We start from the raw sequence: 16,719 nt of genomic DNA, 5'->3' as shown, positions 1-16,719 counted from the left end.
TACAATTTTGTAATCATCTTCTCCAGAATAAACAATAGTTACAGTGTTATCCTTCCCATATGCTATAATCTCTGCAGCCTTTGGAACATCATCTGGCTTCCGTTTTACCCATACTTTAGCTCCTGATTTTATTCTATCAGTAGAACCAAATCCTTCAGTTCCTGTGACAGTTATTTTGGAAGGAGGGTCAGTTTTTACAAGTGGCATTGTTTTACAAGGAACGATAATCACTTGAATTATCCTATCATTCTTGTGAATCTGTATGGGCCCTTCACCTAAATTCTGGAATGTTACAACAATTTCTCCTTGATAATTAGAATCTATTACTCCAGCCAATACATGTATTCCTTGAGCTGCTAATCCTGATTTGGGTAAAATCTGTCCAAAGTGATTTTTAGGGATTCTTATGCATATCCCAGTGGAAATTTTTCTTATTTCTTTTCTGTCCAACCAAAAGTCCTCTAAACAATGTAAATCATACCCCACCGAACCAGGTGGTCCTGGGTACGGTGCTGGGACATCTGGCCTCAAGGTCCAATACTCAATATTTGGGATCTTGTGTGTTTGTTGTTTTCTAATTTGCAGATTGGGGGTCATCATTCTGGCTAGAGGTGTACTTCCTCCCAATGGTCTATTATAAGGACAAGCTACTAGTACACCTGAATAGGTATCAACACAAGTACATATAAATCTGCATCCTTTATCCAGTGGTAGTGGACCAATATAATCTATTTGCCAGATTTGGGCTGGGACTTTTCCTCTTGCTATCTCTCCAGTTACTACCCGAGGAACAGTTCGCTTCTTTTCCAATTGACATATATGACATTCTTCTGCTATCTGTTTTAACAGTGAATGAGAGATACTAATACCTCGATCTTGTGCCCACTGGTGTGTGGCCTGGACCCCCAAATGGCCTGCTGTTTGGTGGACCCATTTTGCTAATACCGGATCATCAGTTGTTGTCAAAGTAGGGACAATATGTTCAGTAGCAATCTTTGCCAGTCGATCAGCATGAGCATTGTACTCACGTTCTGGTGTGGTGGGGGCCACGTGAGCATCTACATGAAAAACTGACAAGTCAGTGACCAAAGACATGTTCCAGATATCTTCCCATAATTCTTTGCCCCAGACTTGTTTACCATGAATTTCCCAATTTTCATTTTTCCACATGGGCATCCATGTAGCTAACCCATTAGCTACCGCCCATGAATCAGTGAATATATGACACTGTCCTCCTTGTTCTATTTTGATGGCTTGATATACTGCCATAAGTTCAGCATATTGGCTACTTGCACCTATCCCAGTACTTTCCAAAGTCCTTCTAGTGCATGGGTTATAGGCCACTGCTTTCCAATGTCTTTTTTGCCCCAAATATTTTGCTGTCCCATCAGTAAACCATGCATGTCTCTTTTGTTCCTCAGTTAATACATCATATCCCTCATTCCATTTTACAGTGGACTGTACCAACTGTTGCTTTGGCTCAGGGGGTGTGTCATTCCTCTCAATTTCTATGTTTGCTATAGATTCATGCAGAGCAGAGACTCCGCTTTTGCCTGTTTTCGCTCTATTTTGAATATACCACTTCCATTTGATTATACTAGCCTCTTGGGCATGTCCAATTCTGTGAGAAGCTGGGGTACTCATTACCCAGGTCATAATTGGGATTCCAGGTCTTAATATCACTTCATGGCCCACAGTCAGTTGTTCAGTCTCCACCAAAGCCCAATATACAGCTAACAACTGCTTTTCAAAAGGTGTGTACTGGACTCCAGATGAAGGGAGTTTCCTACACCAAAATCCCAAAGGTACATTTCGGCTTTGTTGTTTTTGCCATAAGCTCCAGTTTGCATAATCATCTTGTACAGTCACTTGCAATTCCACTGGACCATTTTGCATGGGCCACAAATCTAGGGCCAATTGTATGGCAGCCTTGGCTTCTTCAAAAGCTTTACTCTGCTCAAGTCCCCAATCGAATTCATATTTCTTCCGTGTGACTCTATATAAAGGTTTTAAAATCTGTCCCAAATGTGGAATGTGGTGCCTCCAGTATCCAAACAATCCTATGAACTTTTGGGCCTCCTTCTTATTGGTAGGGGTAGGAAAATCCTGAATCTTTTGTCGGGCTTGAGGAAGAATCTCCCTTAGCCCCTTGTTCCATTGTATACCCAAAAACTTCACATTCTGAGCTGGTCCTTGAACCTTTGCAGGGTTAATTTCCCACCCTTTACTTTTCATATGCTCAATTAGAAGGGTCAAACTCCTTTCCACTACTTTCGCATCTTTTCCCTGTATCATGATATCATCAATGTAGTGGGTAAGCTGTACACCAGGTAGCTTTAATTCATCCAACTGTTCAGCCACAATCCTGTGACAAATAGTGGGGCTATGTATGTACCCTTGTGGCAAGCGAGTGAAAGTATATTGTCTACCCTGCCAAGTGAAAGCGAAGTGGTCCCATTGTTTAGAGTCTATTGGGATGGTGAAGAAGGCATTTGCCAAGTCAATAACTGCATACCAAGTCCCATCATATTTCTGGATCCTTTCTATTAAGGTGATGGTATCTGGAACAGCAGCATACAAAGAAGGAGTCACCTTATTCAACTGTCTATAATCCACAGTCATTCTCCATGTCCCATCTGATTTTCTTACTGGCCAGACAGGATTATTCCATCTTGTGGTTGTAGGGACTAACACTCCTGCTTCAACATATTCCTTTATAGTAGTGGCAATTTCATCTTGCCCACCTGGCACACGATACTGTTTTAAAGTAATTACTTCAGAAGGTTCAGGCAAAGTGATTGGGTCCATTTTTAGTTTTCCTACTAAAACTGCATTAATTCCTATCTTCCTCACAGCAAATTGGTATCTTCCTTCAGGTAAATTCAGAGTCATGCCTCTCAATACATCTATTCCAATGATGTATTCAGGAATGGGTACAACAACCACAGCATATTCCTTCTTAGGTAACTGCCCAACTTTCATTGTTATTTTAACCTGTCTGGCTGATATTTCAGTGCCTCCTAGACCTGTGATGGTAATAGGAGTTCCATGTTTAAACTTATCAGGGTTTCCATAGATAAGTGTGGCCTCAGCCCCAGTATCAATCAGTGCCCTAGTCACAGTAGTTGATCCATTCTTCCAATATATTGTTAAACCAATATGGGGTCTGCAATCTCTTCTGCATATTTCTTTTATCTGGGCTGGGGTTTGGCCTATCTCCTATTCCCCCTGAAGGTGGGGCAAACTTGGATACAAAGATTCAGATTCAGAAATACCTGCGGGGGTGGTTCCTGCTTCCCTGTTCATTCTAATGCTAAGTACCTTTTCTTGGTACAGCTTATGCAGCTCTTCAGTTGGAATACCATCTATTCTTCTAAAGTCCACCCCAGCTCTTAATAGAGCAGTGAACAGTTCCCTTCTTGTGGGTCTATTTTGTCTCTGAATCCTCTGGCTGTTTACTCTTCTCTCTCCAGGCAATTTGTCTTTTTCCCATTCCCCTAACTCGCTTAATTGTGAAATCTTATCCAGCACCTCTGAAAGAGGGTGCCCTATTTCTCCAATTAAAAGAGTCAGAATTAGGTGCTTATATGCAGGAGGAGCCGTCTTCACAATGATATTTCTATGAGGAACTCCTAGGGGGGTATCATAATATGCATTTGCATCTCCAATCAGGATAGCACTTTTCATTACCTCCTCCTTTAACTTTCTCATACAGTCTCTAAGTGAGTACCAGGGTCTGTCTCCCCTAGGCCACATAGATTCAGTTGGATATTGCTTTTTGCAACCTTCTGCAGCTAAAGCTAGAAGACTCCTTTTGTTATTTCCTCCTTGCATATGGTGATCCCTAAAAGCCTGGTGTACAAAAGGATTCTGACTGATACTTATGAATTTTAAACAGTCCTCATTGTCCAGTGTTATTCCTCCTGCGCCTTCATCAGTGATTCTTACTATCCAAGACACTAAAGACTCCCCCATTCTTTGGGTAAATCTACTCAATATATCAGTTATCTCCTGTTGAGTGAAATCCTCAATTATCTCCCTGGACTCTGTTTTGCCTCGGTGGTTCTCCTGCCTTCTTCTTCGTATGGGGAGAGCTTCTACATTAGGAGACTCCTCATCTAACCTTGTTCCATTCTCCTCACACACATTCTCCTGGAAGCTGTCAGGGCAACTCTGCCCAGCCTGTACAAAAGCTGCATGCACATTCCTTCTGCTCGTTTTTTGCTTCCTTTTAGCTACATGAACAGTAGCTTGCTCCTGGACCACATGAGTCCCTCCAGTTTGCTCTTCTGAGTACTGTGACACAGAAGAATCCTCAGGCAAACCAGCTGACTCCCTAGCCATCCTAGCTCTTTCCTTCAGCAGCTTATCCCTACTTTTACACATAAGGAGATAACTTGTTAGCAGCACCCAGCCTCTCCTGCACACTCCTGCCAGTTCTTTGCCTGGTTCTATGGGTATTGCTTTCAAACATCTTTCCAAATCTCCAGGTTCTCCCTCTTTTAGCCTTGGTTCCCAGTTTTCACAGGGCCCTGTGCTTTTAGCCCATTCTCTGGCTAGAGAGGAATAAGGCAAATCCTAAAGGCAACTGCCGCCAACTGCCAACCGCAGGACCGTTAGCTCGGCTTTTCACTTTCTCTTGCTCTGCTATGTCAGCACGTCCATGGGGCATGGGAGATCTTTAAATCCCATAACCCTTACGCTTGCCCAGCATCAAGCTAGTAAGTATCTGAAGGAGGATTTTGAAGTCATGTCATTGTAACTCCAATTCCAGCATGCTAGCAAAGTGAAATGCAGTATATCCAGATAACAAGAAAAACTACAGCAGGATCAAAATGATAACAATTCATGTTTTAGTTTCTATCTCTGGATGCAACAGTTTGTCCTTTAAAAAAAAAAGGTGGGGGAGCTGTTGTTAAAAAAAACAAAACTCCTTAGTTCTCCATAGACAACTTATGTTACTTGGTACTTTGGGATTAAAATGTACATTAATTTTTAAAATAAGAGAACTCAGATACACCTATACATTCATTTATTTTGGATTCTAGGAAGGCAGATAAATCATACATCACTCATGCTTCTGATAAATATGAAATCTAAAAGTAGATTTATTTTGAAGGGAAAGGTAAGCCCCCTATGCCGCCTCAAAAATATGAGACACATAATATGTTAAATAGTGATATGACCAAGGGTTGACTTTAATTTGGATTACCATATTCAGTCTGGTATCCATGTTAATTGGTGCCTGAGGGCCTGTAGAAAATCGGAGTGCTTTATGGCAATGCCCTGAAGATATGAAAGGAGAATAACATTAAAATGAACAAATTGAACTGTTGGAAATTTCTTAATGCGGATTGAGGCCAAAAGAGTTATAAGAAGCATAACCTATGCAGAGCTAATTGTATATTCTCCCTTCGTGTTGAGCTATGTGTGAAAGTGAGTGAGATTTTGAACATAATTATTAAGTAATTTAAAACAAGATTTTTCAGTATGTATTTTAACAAGCATGCATATATATACATATTTTAAATCCACGTGTCACTGTTACATTTTTTGAAGAACTTACATATTCCTCAGTAACAATTGATTGTCTTACATTTGAAGTTAACGTTTTTAAAAATCTGAAAACTAGGAAATTATCGATATATTTAATAATAATAATAATAGCATTTATTAGCAAGCATTTAGTTACTTTTCTTTTTTTATTGCCGTTTGCCAACCATGTGATTTCTTGGGCTTGGTATTTAAGACACATATTATATGGTCCACAGCCTGAACAGTCATTCTTTCCACATCGTGGTGGGGGGAGTTAGGGCGCAACACACCCATAATCTGGAAAATCCATGTAAAATTTTTTGGCCTTCAATACCAGAGAAGTCCGAATTTTTTTATTTTTCTTTTATGGGGTGTTTACAGTACCTCATTGTAAAATCTGGATTAAGTATTTGGTCATGGGCTCTGAATTATCTACAGACCTTTTCATGGCATCTGCATCTTTGCAAAACTCCCCAAACATTCCCATTTAATTTCTTATGCTCACCCATGGTACATCAAAACTATGATGGGGAAAGTCACACTATGGAAGAGATAACTAGTCATTTCTGACTTAAAATTAGATGTCTTGCTGATAAAGAACTGGCTTATTTGGACTTTGAAATTTGTTGTTAGCAAGGTCTCCCAGTATTCACAAGCTCTTAGCTCTACCATATCTTTCTGATCAGATTGTTTCTGAAAAATACAAATTATCATGAATTAGGAACTCTAGGCTTACCTTTAATCAGAATGCCAAAGGCCTAAAAATTTTTTTTTAGTCTGTAGAAGCATTAAAGAGCACCAAAAGTTGGCCTAGACTTGTATTTTTCTCTCCACACCTTTGTCTACCATAATTATATCTAAAACACCTAGCTCAAGCTCTGTTCTCGAGAAACCACACACATTCAGATGTTGAATTGTTTTTTTTTCCTTTTTAGCATTCAAGTTCTATTTTGAAGCACATTCAATTCTAATCTTAATTACAGAAAATGGTCACTGATTAAAATGTAATAGAACTAGAATGGGATGCTCTAAAAACATTAGATTAGAAAACAACCTCCAACTTAATTCTATTTCTAAGGAAGATAAGTCTTCTATGTGCTAGTCTTGTATCATCAGTTGCTGATTGGACATTTTAAATTGGATATCCCAGAAACATTTTAAACATAACACATTCAAACTGAATTTATTATCCTTTTTATCAAACCCACTTCTCTTCCAGACTTCCCTATTTCTATGAAAGGCACCAACCTCATTCCAGTCTCTTAGGTCCATAACCTGAGCACTGGCTTCCATTCATTACTTTCTCATCCCACAGATGCAATTGGGGCCAAATCTTGTCTACCTCTCTCCTGTCCTTTCCCTTCTCTCCACTTAAAAAACAGTAAATTTAAAGGTAAAGCTAGTTCAAGCCCTATTCTCCTTTTGCTTCAATTGTTGAGTCAGCTTCCTGATTGATCTCTCTGACTCAAGTCTCTCCCCTGCTCGAATCCATCCATTCACCGCTACCAAAGTGCTTTTTTTCAAGCACAGATTTGACTGTGGCACTCCTGTATTCAACCCCACTGTTGCCACCAGTATAAAATGCAAATTCTCTATTGAAGCTTTTAAAGCTTTTCAACAACCTGGTCCCCAGCCTATCAAACCAGCTTAACTGGATATTGCTTCCCTTCCCAAACTATGCAGACTAGCCAAACCAGAAGGTGCCTTCTTTCTCTTCATGTCCCATCTTTGTGCCTTTGCAATGACTATTGCCCATGCCTAAAATATACTGTGCCCCACCCTCTGTCTCTCTACCTTTAAGATACATCACAATCACCATCTTTTAAGAAGCCTTTCTCAATCCTTCCAACTGCTGGTGCCCACTAGTAACTAACTTGTATTTAAGTTTTTTGTGTATATATGTATGTATATTTGCATTTGTTCACATATTTATACTGTAATTTTTTTATTATTTTATTTGGGGTTTTTTTGCCTTTGGGAGGGTAATTGGGGTTAAGTAACTTGCCCACAGTTACATGTCTAGTTTTTTGTGTGTAGGTGTTAAGTGTCTGAAGCCGGAACTGAATGCAGGTCCTCCTGACTCTGGGGCCGGCGTTTTACTCACTGCGCCACCTAACCCCCCCCGTAAATATTTTTATATGTACTTTTTATCTACTCACAATGCCTGGCACATTGTAGATAATAAATGCTTATTAGGGCAGCTAGGTGGCGTAGTGAATAGAGCACCTGCCCTGGAGTCAGGAGGAACTGAGTTCAAATTAGGTCTCAGACACTTAACACAAAGAAACAGCCATGTCACTTAAGCCCAATTGCCCTACCTTCCCTCCCAAAAAAAAATTTATTAATTCATATTGACTTTTCTGCTACAAAATACTTTTTGGGACTGCCTCAGTAATAAAAACTATTAGGATATTTGCCATATATTTCTGAGAATAGAGTACAAATTATTAAAGTGTATTCCAAGCTACTTTCATTAGCTAGACATACAGAATAGGAAGGTAGCAGCTAAGTGCCACAGTGGATAGAGTGTCAGCTCCAGAGTCAGGAAGACTCATCTTTGTGAGTTCCATTCTGGCCTCAGACACTTACTAAGCTGGGTGACCCTGGGCAAGTCACTTTTTGACCCTGTTTGCTTCAGTTCCTCATCTGTAAAAAGAGCTGGAAAAGGAAATGGGGTCACAAAGAGTCAGACATGACTGAAAATGACTGAACAACAGCAGTATAGGAAAATAAATGGTCTGAGTTTAAATTGTGAATGAAATTTCTTAATAAATTTGACACATAAGTATCAAATAAGAAATTTAGCTGGGTTTTTTTTTTTTTTTAATTTAATTTTTAACCTCCCACTTATATGTGGATACATGTCCAGAGATCGCAGTGGTCCTTTTCTTCCCGTGCTGATTCGTAGGAATATTTTAATCAGTTCAGTGTTGACAAACATACATTAGATCTTTGTCTTTGGTACAGTTTAACAGCTTTATAATTCCAGAACAGGAAATATCAGCATTCATCCTTTCAAATACCAACACCTTACAAGACTGCTTATCTCCCACCTTACTTTCTTCTTAGAAATGGTCTCTTTATTTTAACTCTTAACTTTGGTTCAGTGGGCAATAATGTCATTTGAAATAAATTTTTGCTACCTGCATTATTGTTGAATTTCAATGGGAAGGATATTTTTGTTATATTTGTGATCTATCAATCTTTTAAGAAATTTTCATATTAATAAGGTGACAGAACTTGGAATCAGGAAGACCGGAGTTCAAATTCTGCTCTTAGCTACAGTATCCTCATGTGTAAAACGAGAGCTTTGATCTCAATGTTTTCTAGCATAACTTCCAGCTCTAAATCTATAATCCTATTTGTGGTTATCTAGTTTGACTCAGTTTTTGGTTTGGGATTGTTTTTGTGAATTGTTTCATTTTTTAAGGAAAAAATCATTTTAGCTTAAGAGAGTAGTAGCTTCCTTCAACTAATTTCAGCTGCTACTTAACTTTTTGAAGAGACTATAACATTAGAAAAAGAATTGAGGATAGCTGGGAGGGAAGAGTAGGGCTGCCCCAAATCTCTAGACTAGCGTCATTCTTCTGTCCAGTGTATCCCCCCTTTTTTCTGAAGTAGTCTTGCATGTTGCAATTTTTAAAGTTAACTATGGAGAGTAATACTGAAAAACTGAAAAAAAAAATGAGTTGACTGCTTGTATTGAGAAAAAGTAGTCACTTTACTAAACGTCTATTTTCATTCTATTCTGAAAGCTTATAATATTTACCAGTTAATTATATCTTGCCCTATGTTGTCTTAAATTCTTTTCATAACTTTCATTTGCACATTTTTATTCCCTGCTGGACCACTAAGTTAATACATATTATGATTTTAAATATGAGATAGCCAGTATAGATGCAAATCAGTATGTCAGCCTGTTGAGAGTGCAGTGCCCTCATAAACGAAAGATTTGTCCTTAACACTCTTCTCTGTATAGAATTTTTTCCTCTTACAGTTAGCATTCTGTATAGGTTGAATATTTTATTCTCATTTTACAGTCTCTGTGACTTTTTATGTTAAGTTTAATATTGTTTTTTAAAAAACAAATTAGAAGTTGAGAGTAAGAGAACACTGACTAAAACTTATTTAGTACTCTGGATTGTCAGTTATATACTCATTTTAAAATTTAAAATAGAACTATGCTGTGGACATCAATTTCAAGGAAATAGGTCTAAAATTTCCCTAAAAAGGTTTAAATTGGCAGTGGTGAACAGAAACACTAATATCTTAAGTTACAATTTACATCTCCAACTGCCTTTCAAACATCTCAGACTAGATGTCCTTTAGACATCTTAAACTTACTATGTCCCAAAGGGAACTCAGTATCTTTTCCCTTCCCCCCTTCTCTTTTCCCTATTACTATAGGAAACAACCCCATCCTCCTAATCCCTTAGGCTCACAATTTAAGAGTCATCCTGGATTCCTTATCTCTCACCCCTCATATTCAATCTGTTGCCAAGACCTATCAATTTTACCTTTGCAGCATCTCTCAAATATACCTCTTCTCTCATCTATCACTGTCACCACTCTACTGCAGGCCCTCATACCTCCCACCTTCATTACTGCAATAGGATGCTGCTGGGTCTGCCAGTCTCAAGTCTTTCCCCACCACAATCCATCCTCCACTCATCCACTGAAGTGGTTTTCCTGAAGCAGAGGGCAGTCAAGCCAAACTTCCTTACCTCCCAAATGTATTCCAGTGGCTTCTTATTGCCTTCAAAAGCAGTTACAAAATAATCTGTTTGGCATTCAGAGCCCTTTGTAACCTGGTCCTCTCCTGCCTTTCTAGCCTTCTTACACCTTATTTCTCAACTCTTACTTGGCCTTTGGGCTTTTCCACAAACAAGATACTCCATCTCTCAGCTCATTCTCCTTTGGCTGTCTCCCAGGCCTGGAATTCTCTCTCTCCACTCTAACCACCAATCTCCCTGGCTTCTTTTAATTCTTATACAGAAATTCCACCTTCTACAGAAGGCCTTGTCCAGCCCATCTTGATATCCGTGCCTTCCCCCTCTTATTTCCCTCTCTTATTTCCTATTGATCCTGTATATATAGCTCACTTTGTATATATATTTGTTGTCTCCCCTGTTCGATTGTAAGCTCCTTCAGGGCAGGGACTGTCTTTTGCCTCACTTTTGTATCCCCAGTGCTTAACACGCTGCCTGGCACCTAGTTGGCACTTAATAAATGTTTATTGATTGATGCAGCCACTTTCAACTTTTTCAGGGGCAGTGATTTAATGTTGAAAAATATGTCAAAAGATGCTCAATGATGTTGTTTATTGCTATTCAGTTGTGTCCAACTCTTTGTGACCCTGTTTGGGGTTTTCTTGGCACAGATACTGGAGTGGTTTACCATTTCCTTCTCCAGCTCATTTTACAGTTGAGGAAACTAAGGCAAACAGGGTTAAGTGATGTGTCCAGGGTCACAGAACTCGTAAATGTCTAAGGCCAGATTTGAACTCAGAAAAATGAGTCTTCCTGACTCCAGGCCCAGCATTCTATCTACTGTGCTGCCCTAGCTGTTATTTATATCAAATGCCAAAACATACTGCCCAAGAGTCCATAAGGAGTCAATATGTCTTAATAGTTAGCTCTCCCCAAAGCTCACATATTGACTATGTGATCATGGGCAAATCACTTCCCAGAGCTCCAGGCAACCCAGACTATAAACTTCTGAGAAAGTGCCAGTCTGTGCTGAGAGAGGAGGTTCTGCACTAAAAGCTCCCTAAACCATTGACATTGCAGGTCCAGTCCCTATCCCTGTTCTCTCACAATTCATGTCAATAAAAGTTCCTCTTGTCCAAAATGGCATAACATTTGAAAGGTTAGTCCATTATACTTAGCATTAATTATTTGGGGAGTATATGTTTGTCAAGGATGTCTTTAAACTCAGTAATTTCCTCAGATTCATAAAATTAAAAAAAATAATTATAACCAGCTATATAAAAATTCCCTTTACAATAAAGGGTTTGCTAGAAAATGGAATGATTCTTGAAGTGCTTTAGAAATATTTTTTTTTTTTAAAGTACCACTTTACCTGAAATTTATATGCAAAGTGAATGAATGGAAAAGCATTTCTTTATTTGTGCTAGGCACTGGAGATACAAATACAAAATCTACATCGTCCCTGCTTCTTAATTCAGGAAAACAGCACAAAAGAAAGTTCAGCTACAGGGCAGATGGAAAGATCTTAATGATGCTGCTGGAGTAGAATAGAATGGCAAGAGCCAGTGGTCCCTAAAGTTACATAGATAATTAACAGGAGGGAAGGTTGCAGGTCACAGAGGCAGGCCAGATACCAAGACCTGGAAGCTTTTTGGAGGCAGTGATAGGGCAGGTGGCAAAACCTTATAGTCCTCATCAGAAAGAACTTTTTGTTTTGTCTCATCTAAGCCCTAAGAAGGAAGGGAAAAGACAGGATGGGAGAGCACATCAGTGGTGGCATTTCTTCCCACTTCCCCCAGTCCTGCTTTCACCAGTGGGTCCTGTGACTGCCCACTAGAGGGGACAAGGGCAGTCCTGGATGATGGCAGATCTTGTCTCCTGGCCCTCCTACATACAGTTCTTAGCTGTTCATTAAAACAAGCTGTCTCTCACAAAATGTCTTAACACTTGGAACTTTATGGTTCTAAATAGTGAAGGGTTTAGATTTCTTAAACATAGAGCACCAGCCCTGGAGTCTGGAGGACATGAGTTCAAATCCAGCCTCAGACACTTAACACTAGCCATGTGACCTTGGACAAGTCACTTAAACCCCAACTGCCCTTCTGTCTCCCCTTCAAAAAAAAAAAAGGTCCAGTATAAAGACAACAGAATAACAAGTTACTGGACAAGTCACTTTGACTCTTTGAACCTCAGTTTCCTCAGACATAAAATGAAAAGTTTGGACTGAATCTTTGTTGCAGCAAGCACCCCAGTGTCCCCAGGGTGCCTGCTCACACAGGTTCTTGGATCTGCTTTGTTAAAGGAAAGCAACTCAAAATGGGTTAACAAGTTTACTTTAATCAGTCAGACATATATCGTTTACCTTGTTCAGGAGAAAAGGTCAGCACCCTGAACCTCAAAGTATACAGGCATAATTATCAAGACAGAAACATCAAGTAGACAGATTTCCAAACTGTCCAACCATTACATCCATACCCAGTCAACATCTGGGTTTCCACATTCTGGGTTTTTCAAAGCCGGGGGACTCTCAACAACCGCTTCCCAGAATTCAGATCAAATCACAAAATACTTCTCAAAGTGAGTCCCAAAACAAAGCTACACATCAGGGCTTATATAGCCTTCTCCTGGCTCAGAGAATGTAACAACCTTATTGACTCACTGGCCAATCAAGAAGTATCTACTGAAAAACAAGCCTCCCACCCCAGGCTTCAGGTGCACATTAGCCTAGGGGCAGGGAAGATCTTCAAAATTTACATTCTTATTACAATCTTCCATCTCTCAGATCTGTTATCCTGTGTTCTATTATGATCCTGGGAAAATGTAATTCAGGAGAGTTTTAATCAACACTAGTAAATTCCTTAAAAATCATACTAAACCTTTACATACTTGCCGAAAACCTGTGAGATTTCTTTCTGAGACCAGCCCCGTTGTTGCTCTGCATATATTAGGCTGCATGTACAAACGCCTTCTTTGTCCTAATGTCTTTTATAAAGAATCCATAGAAAGAAACGACATTTCTTCAATGGATATCTGACTTACTGCATTTACTACTTAGAAGTAAGTGTTACACTATGAGAAAATAAAGATCAAACTTAGGTAGTACCATTTTTCATGAAACTGAATATTCCAGTATGTTAGGATATAAAAGACATAATCTGTTCATTTATCATACTAATTTGTAAAATGCTTGTTAGATATCTTTTGACCCCTGATAATCAGAAGGAAAATATCTCCACTACACACAGATTTAACCACCTCCAAATAAAGCCTCATAGCCTCAAAATATTGTTATTGTTCCTATATTAAAATCTCTGTATTCTATAACTCAGTGTAAAATTTGGCAATCAAGCCAACTTCCTCTTAGTTGGTCTTCTAGAGAAATGGATGGTTTCTTTAAGTATGCTAGTTGTCATTCATCATTTCATAGAATTATAGAGAGTTGGAAGGCCATGAAGTCCAGCCCCCTCATTTTATAGACAAGGAAACTGAGTTTGAGGCAGGATTGGAACCCAGGTCTTCCTGATTCCAAGGTCAGCATTCTTCTGTTCTTTGATATGCAGCATATCAGAAGAAGAAATTAATTTTTTAAGGTATCCAGATATGTTATTATGAAATTAATTTTTCCTTTTTCTTTTTTTTTAGTCTGCCATTTTCAACTTTCAGAGCCTACTGACAGTAATCTTGCTGCTTATATGTACCTGTGCATATATCCGATCCTTGACTCCTAGCGTCTTGGACAAAAATAAAACTGGGTATGTTGGTAATATCTGAATTTCTAAATAATTCTTTCATGCACATCATCTGGCAATTAGTAAATTAAAATTTTATATATAAGCTATGAAATTTGCTTACTCTGTGTAAATTGTTTTAATTATTCTCCTTTACAGCTTCTTCCACTTTTAAAATTAAGTGGAGTTTTACATTTATGAGTACTTTATGAAATTAAAAGATGGATTTGACAGGTGACCTTGAAGTGTTATACTAAAAGTGTATATTATAAGAATCCTATTAAAATCTTTCCTTTTGGATTACTGATTTAATTTATGACTTCAAAAGATATTCTTTGGCATTAACTCTTATGGAATCATCAAAAATATGAATAAGGTTTAAATCATTTCCATTTCGGGAGCATACTTCACAGATGTGAATATACATTACTGAGTATATTTATAGTGCCTATAAATAAAAATAATAAATCTTGCCACCGTAAGATCATTTTTTGTACTATAATTTCTCCAAGTCTGTACCTAAAATTATTATCTTTTAAGAATTTTATTTGTATTACTTAAAACAGTAATCAAAATTAACTATTGGACATTATCTTTTTTAAAATTATATTTTCATATCCTCTATAAAAAAACAAAGCAACATGCTGAAAACAGTTTATTACATTCATTACCAGTTCCACTTTCATTTGTTGATTTTTTGACCATTTTAAAAACTAGGCTGCTATGTACAAAGCACTATATTGGGCCCTGGAGAAGATGCCAGGACATATAAAATTATATGAACTTCAAAACTGTATGGTACCTATACTATTAAATACCGTAAGTAACAATTTGAGAATGTTAAAATGCTAGCTGAGGTCTGAAAAAATTAAAATCATACCTATTTTACTTACTACTTCTTGTATATCTGAAAAATGAGTGACAGATTGGTAAATCTGTAAGTTTTCTCCCCTATAAAAATTGTAATACAGTGGAGGAAAGTTAATCTTTAACTGCAGAGTATCAGGAAGGCTTGTTGAAAGAAGTAGTTTTTGAACTGGGCCTTTGGACAGGATATCAGAAAAGGAGAAATGAAAAGACACTGCAGATATATGATCAAATAAGCCTTGCATTGTGCTAAGGATGCTGAGTGGTTAGCACAGCGGTAACATGTAGCCCACAGGGAGGGGAGCAGTGGAGGATGGGGCTAGAAAAATGCCTCTAAACTAAAAAGGTGGGAGGACTTTGATAGAGAATAGGAAACCATTTAAAACTTGAGCAGAGGAGTTCTAGGACAGAACTGAGTAAAAAGAATATTAAACAATTGATGTACAGAGCCAGTTAGGTTAACAGTAGTCCATGGAGATAGTGAGGAGGACTTTATACAGCAGTGACCACAGAAATAGAAAGGAAGGCACAGAGATTAGATTGAAGAATTATAATTGATAGGACTTGGTAACTGAGATGGAGGAGAAGGAAGAGTCAAAGACATCATTTCAGTGACCAGTGTGTCTGTAATGTGCAGAAAGCTTAAGACACATTTTTGCACCTAAAATCTTTCTCACAATATTTAACTAACAAACCATATTACTATTAGATTGAAGAATTTCAGTTGACTATACTGAAAGTGACCTTACGGATTTTAGTATCCTAAAGAGATGACAGTATAGCTTCTCTTCCTTCTTAAAGTTTTCACAATCCTAATCTCATCTCTCTGCAAATTCCCACTTATATGTAGCACTTATACATAGTTTATGCCTAGTACAAGTGAAATAGTATAAGAGAAATTTAGAGAAATGCAGGATTTTTGACTCAGAAGAGAGATGAAATTCAATTATATTGATAGTAGCAATCCAAAGTTTTTATTTATGTGCCAAAGACATAAGGTGCATCTCAACTACTCAGTGCTGATGGAACCACATTGATTAATGATAAGGACATAATCCTGGATACATAGTGTTCTGGGTCTTTTTATTCCTCCCAGCTTGGAACTACAACATCCTCTCACATGTCCAGTCTCACTACTCATCAATCAGCTTGAGAGCTTGGACCTGCTGTCTTTCCTGCTTGGGCCACTTCACCCTTCCATAGTAAACCTGCTGGCCCCTGTACTCCTGAGGGCCCACCATATTAATATTTAATTTAGTGCAGACATCCAAGTCAGCTTAGCCCACTGCAACTCGAAGTTCCCAAGCTCAAGTGGTCTTCCAGCCTCAACCTTGTCAGTTTTAAGAATGATAGGCACCACAACCAATAGTGGGGTGAATTCTTAATAAAACCAAGGCTAGAGGTAATTACAAAAGATAAAATAGATCATTTTGATTACAAGAAATTAAAAGGCTTTTGCATGAGCAGAATTAATGGAGGTAGAATATAGAGGGAAGCTTTTGACTTAAGGGAAAATTTTGTGTCAAATAACTTTTAAGGGTCTAATATCCAATATATATGCAACTAACGATAATATAAAGTATTGTAAAAGTCAGAACAGTTTTAAACTATTAAAGCTTATTAAGGCTTAAAACTGTACTAATACCAACAATACTGAGACGTTTGGGTGACCTTTTATATATGACCACAGACATTTTCCCAATAAATAAGTGATCAAAGGATGGGAAAAAACAGTTCTCAAGAAAAGAGTTGCAAACTATTTAACAACTATATGAAAGAAGGTCCCCTCCCCCAAATCACTAATAAAAGAAATGCATATTTTTTAAAAATTGAACTTTTTCATCACATTCTGCAAAATTGACAGGTAACCAAAAATGAGA

At 38.1% G+C, this 16,719-nt stretch overlaps 1 protein-coding gene across 1 annotated transcript in view; it reads left to right on the top strand.

Annotated features, from left to right (window-relative positions):
- TMEM167A (transmembrane protein 167A) overlaps positions 1 to 16,719 on the top strand; it is a 44,277-nt gene that overhangs the window by 13,071 nt on the left and 14,487 nt on the right. Inside the window, exon 2 of the mRNA XM_069085058.1 lies at positions 13,887 to 13,996. Within this exon, the coding sequence (XP_068941159.1) occupies positions 13,887 to 13,996 (110 nt within the window). The remainder of the gene's footprint in view (positions 1 to 13,886; positions 13,997 to 16,719) is intronic.

This window comes from Petaurus breviceps, unplaced genomic scaffold (assembly GCF_028583685.1).
Source record: "Petaurus breviceps papuanus isolate PSGF00001 unplaced genomic scaffold, PetGlider_PUasm1.0 175, whole genome shotgun sequence".
In the NCBI taxonomy this organism is placed as follows: Eukaryota; Metazoa; Chordata; class Mammalia; order Diprotodontia; family Petauridae; genus Petaurus; species Petaurus breviceps.
This window is presented reverse-complemented; position numbering and strand designations above follow the sequence as displayed.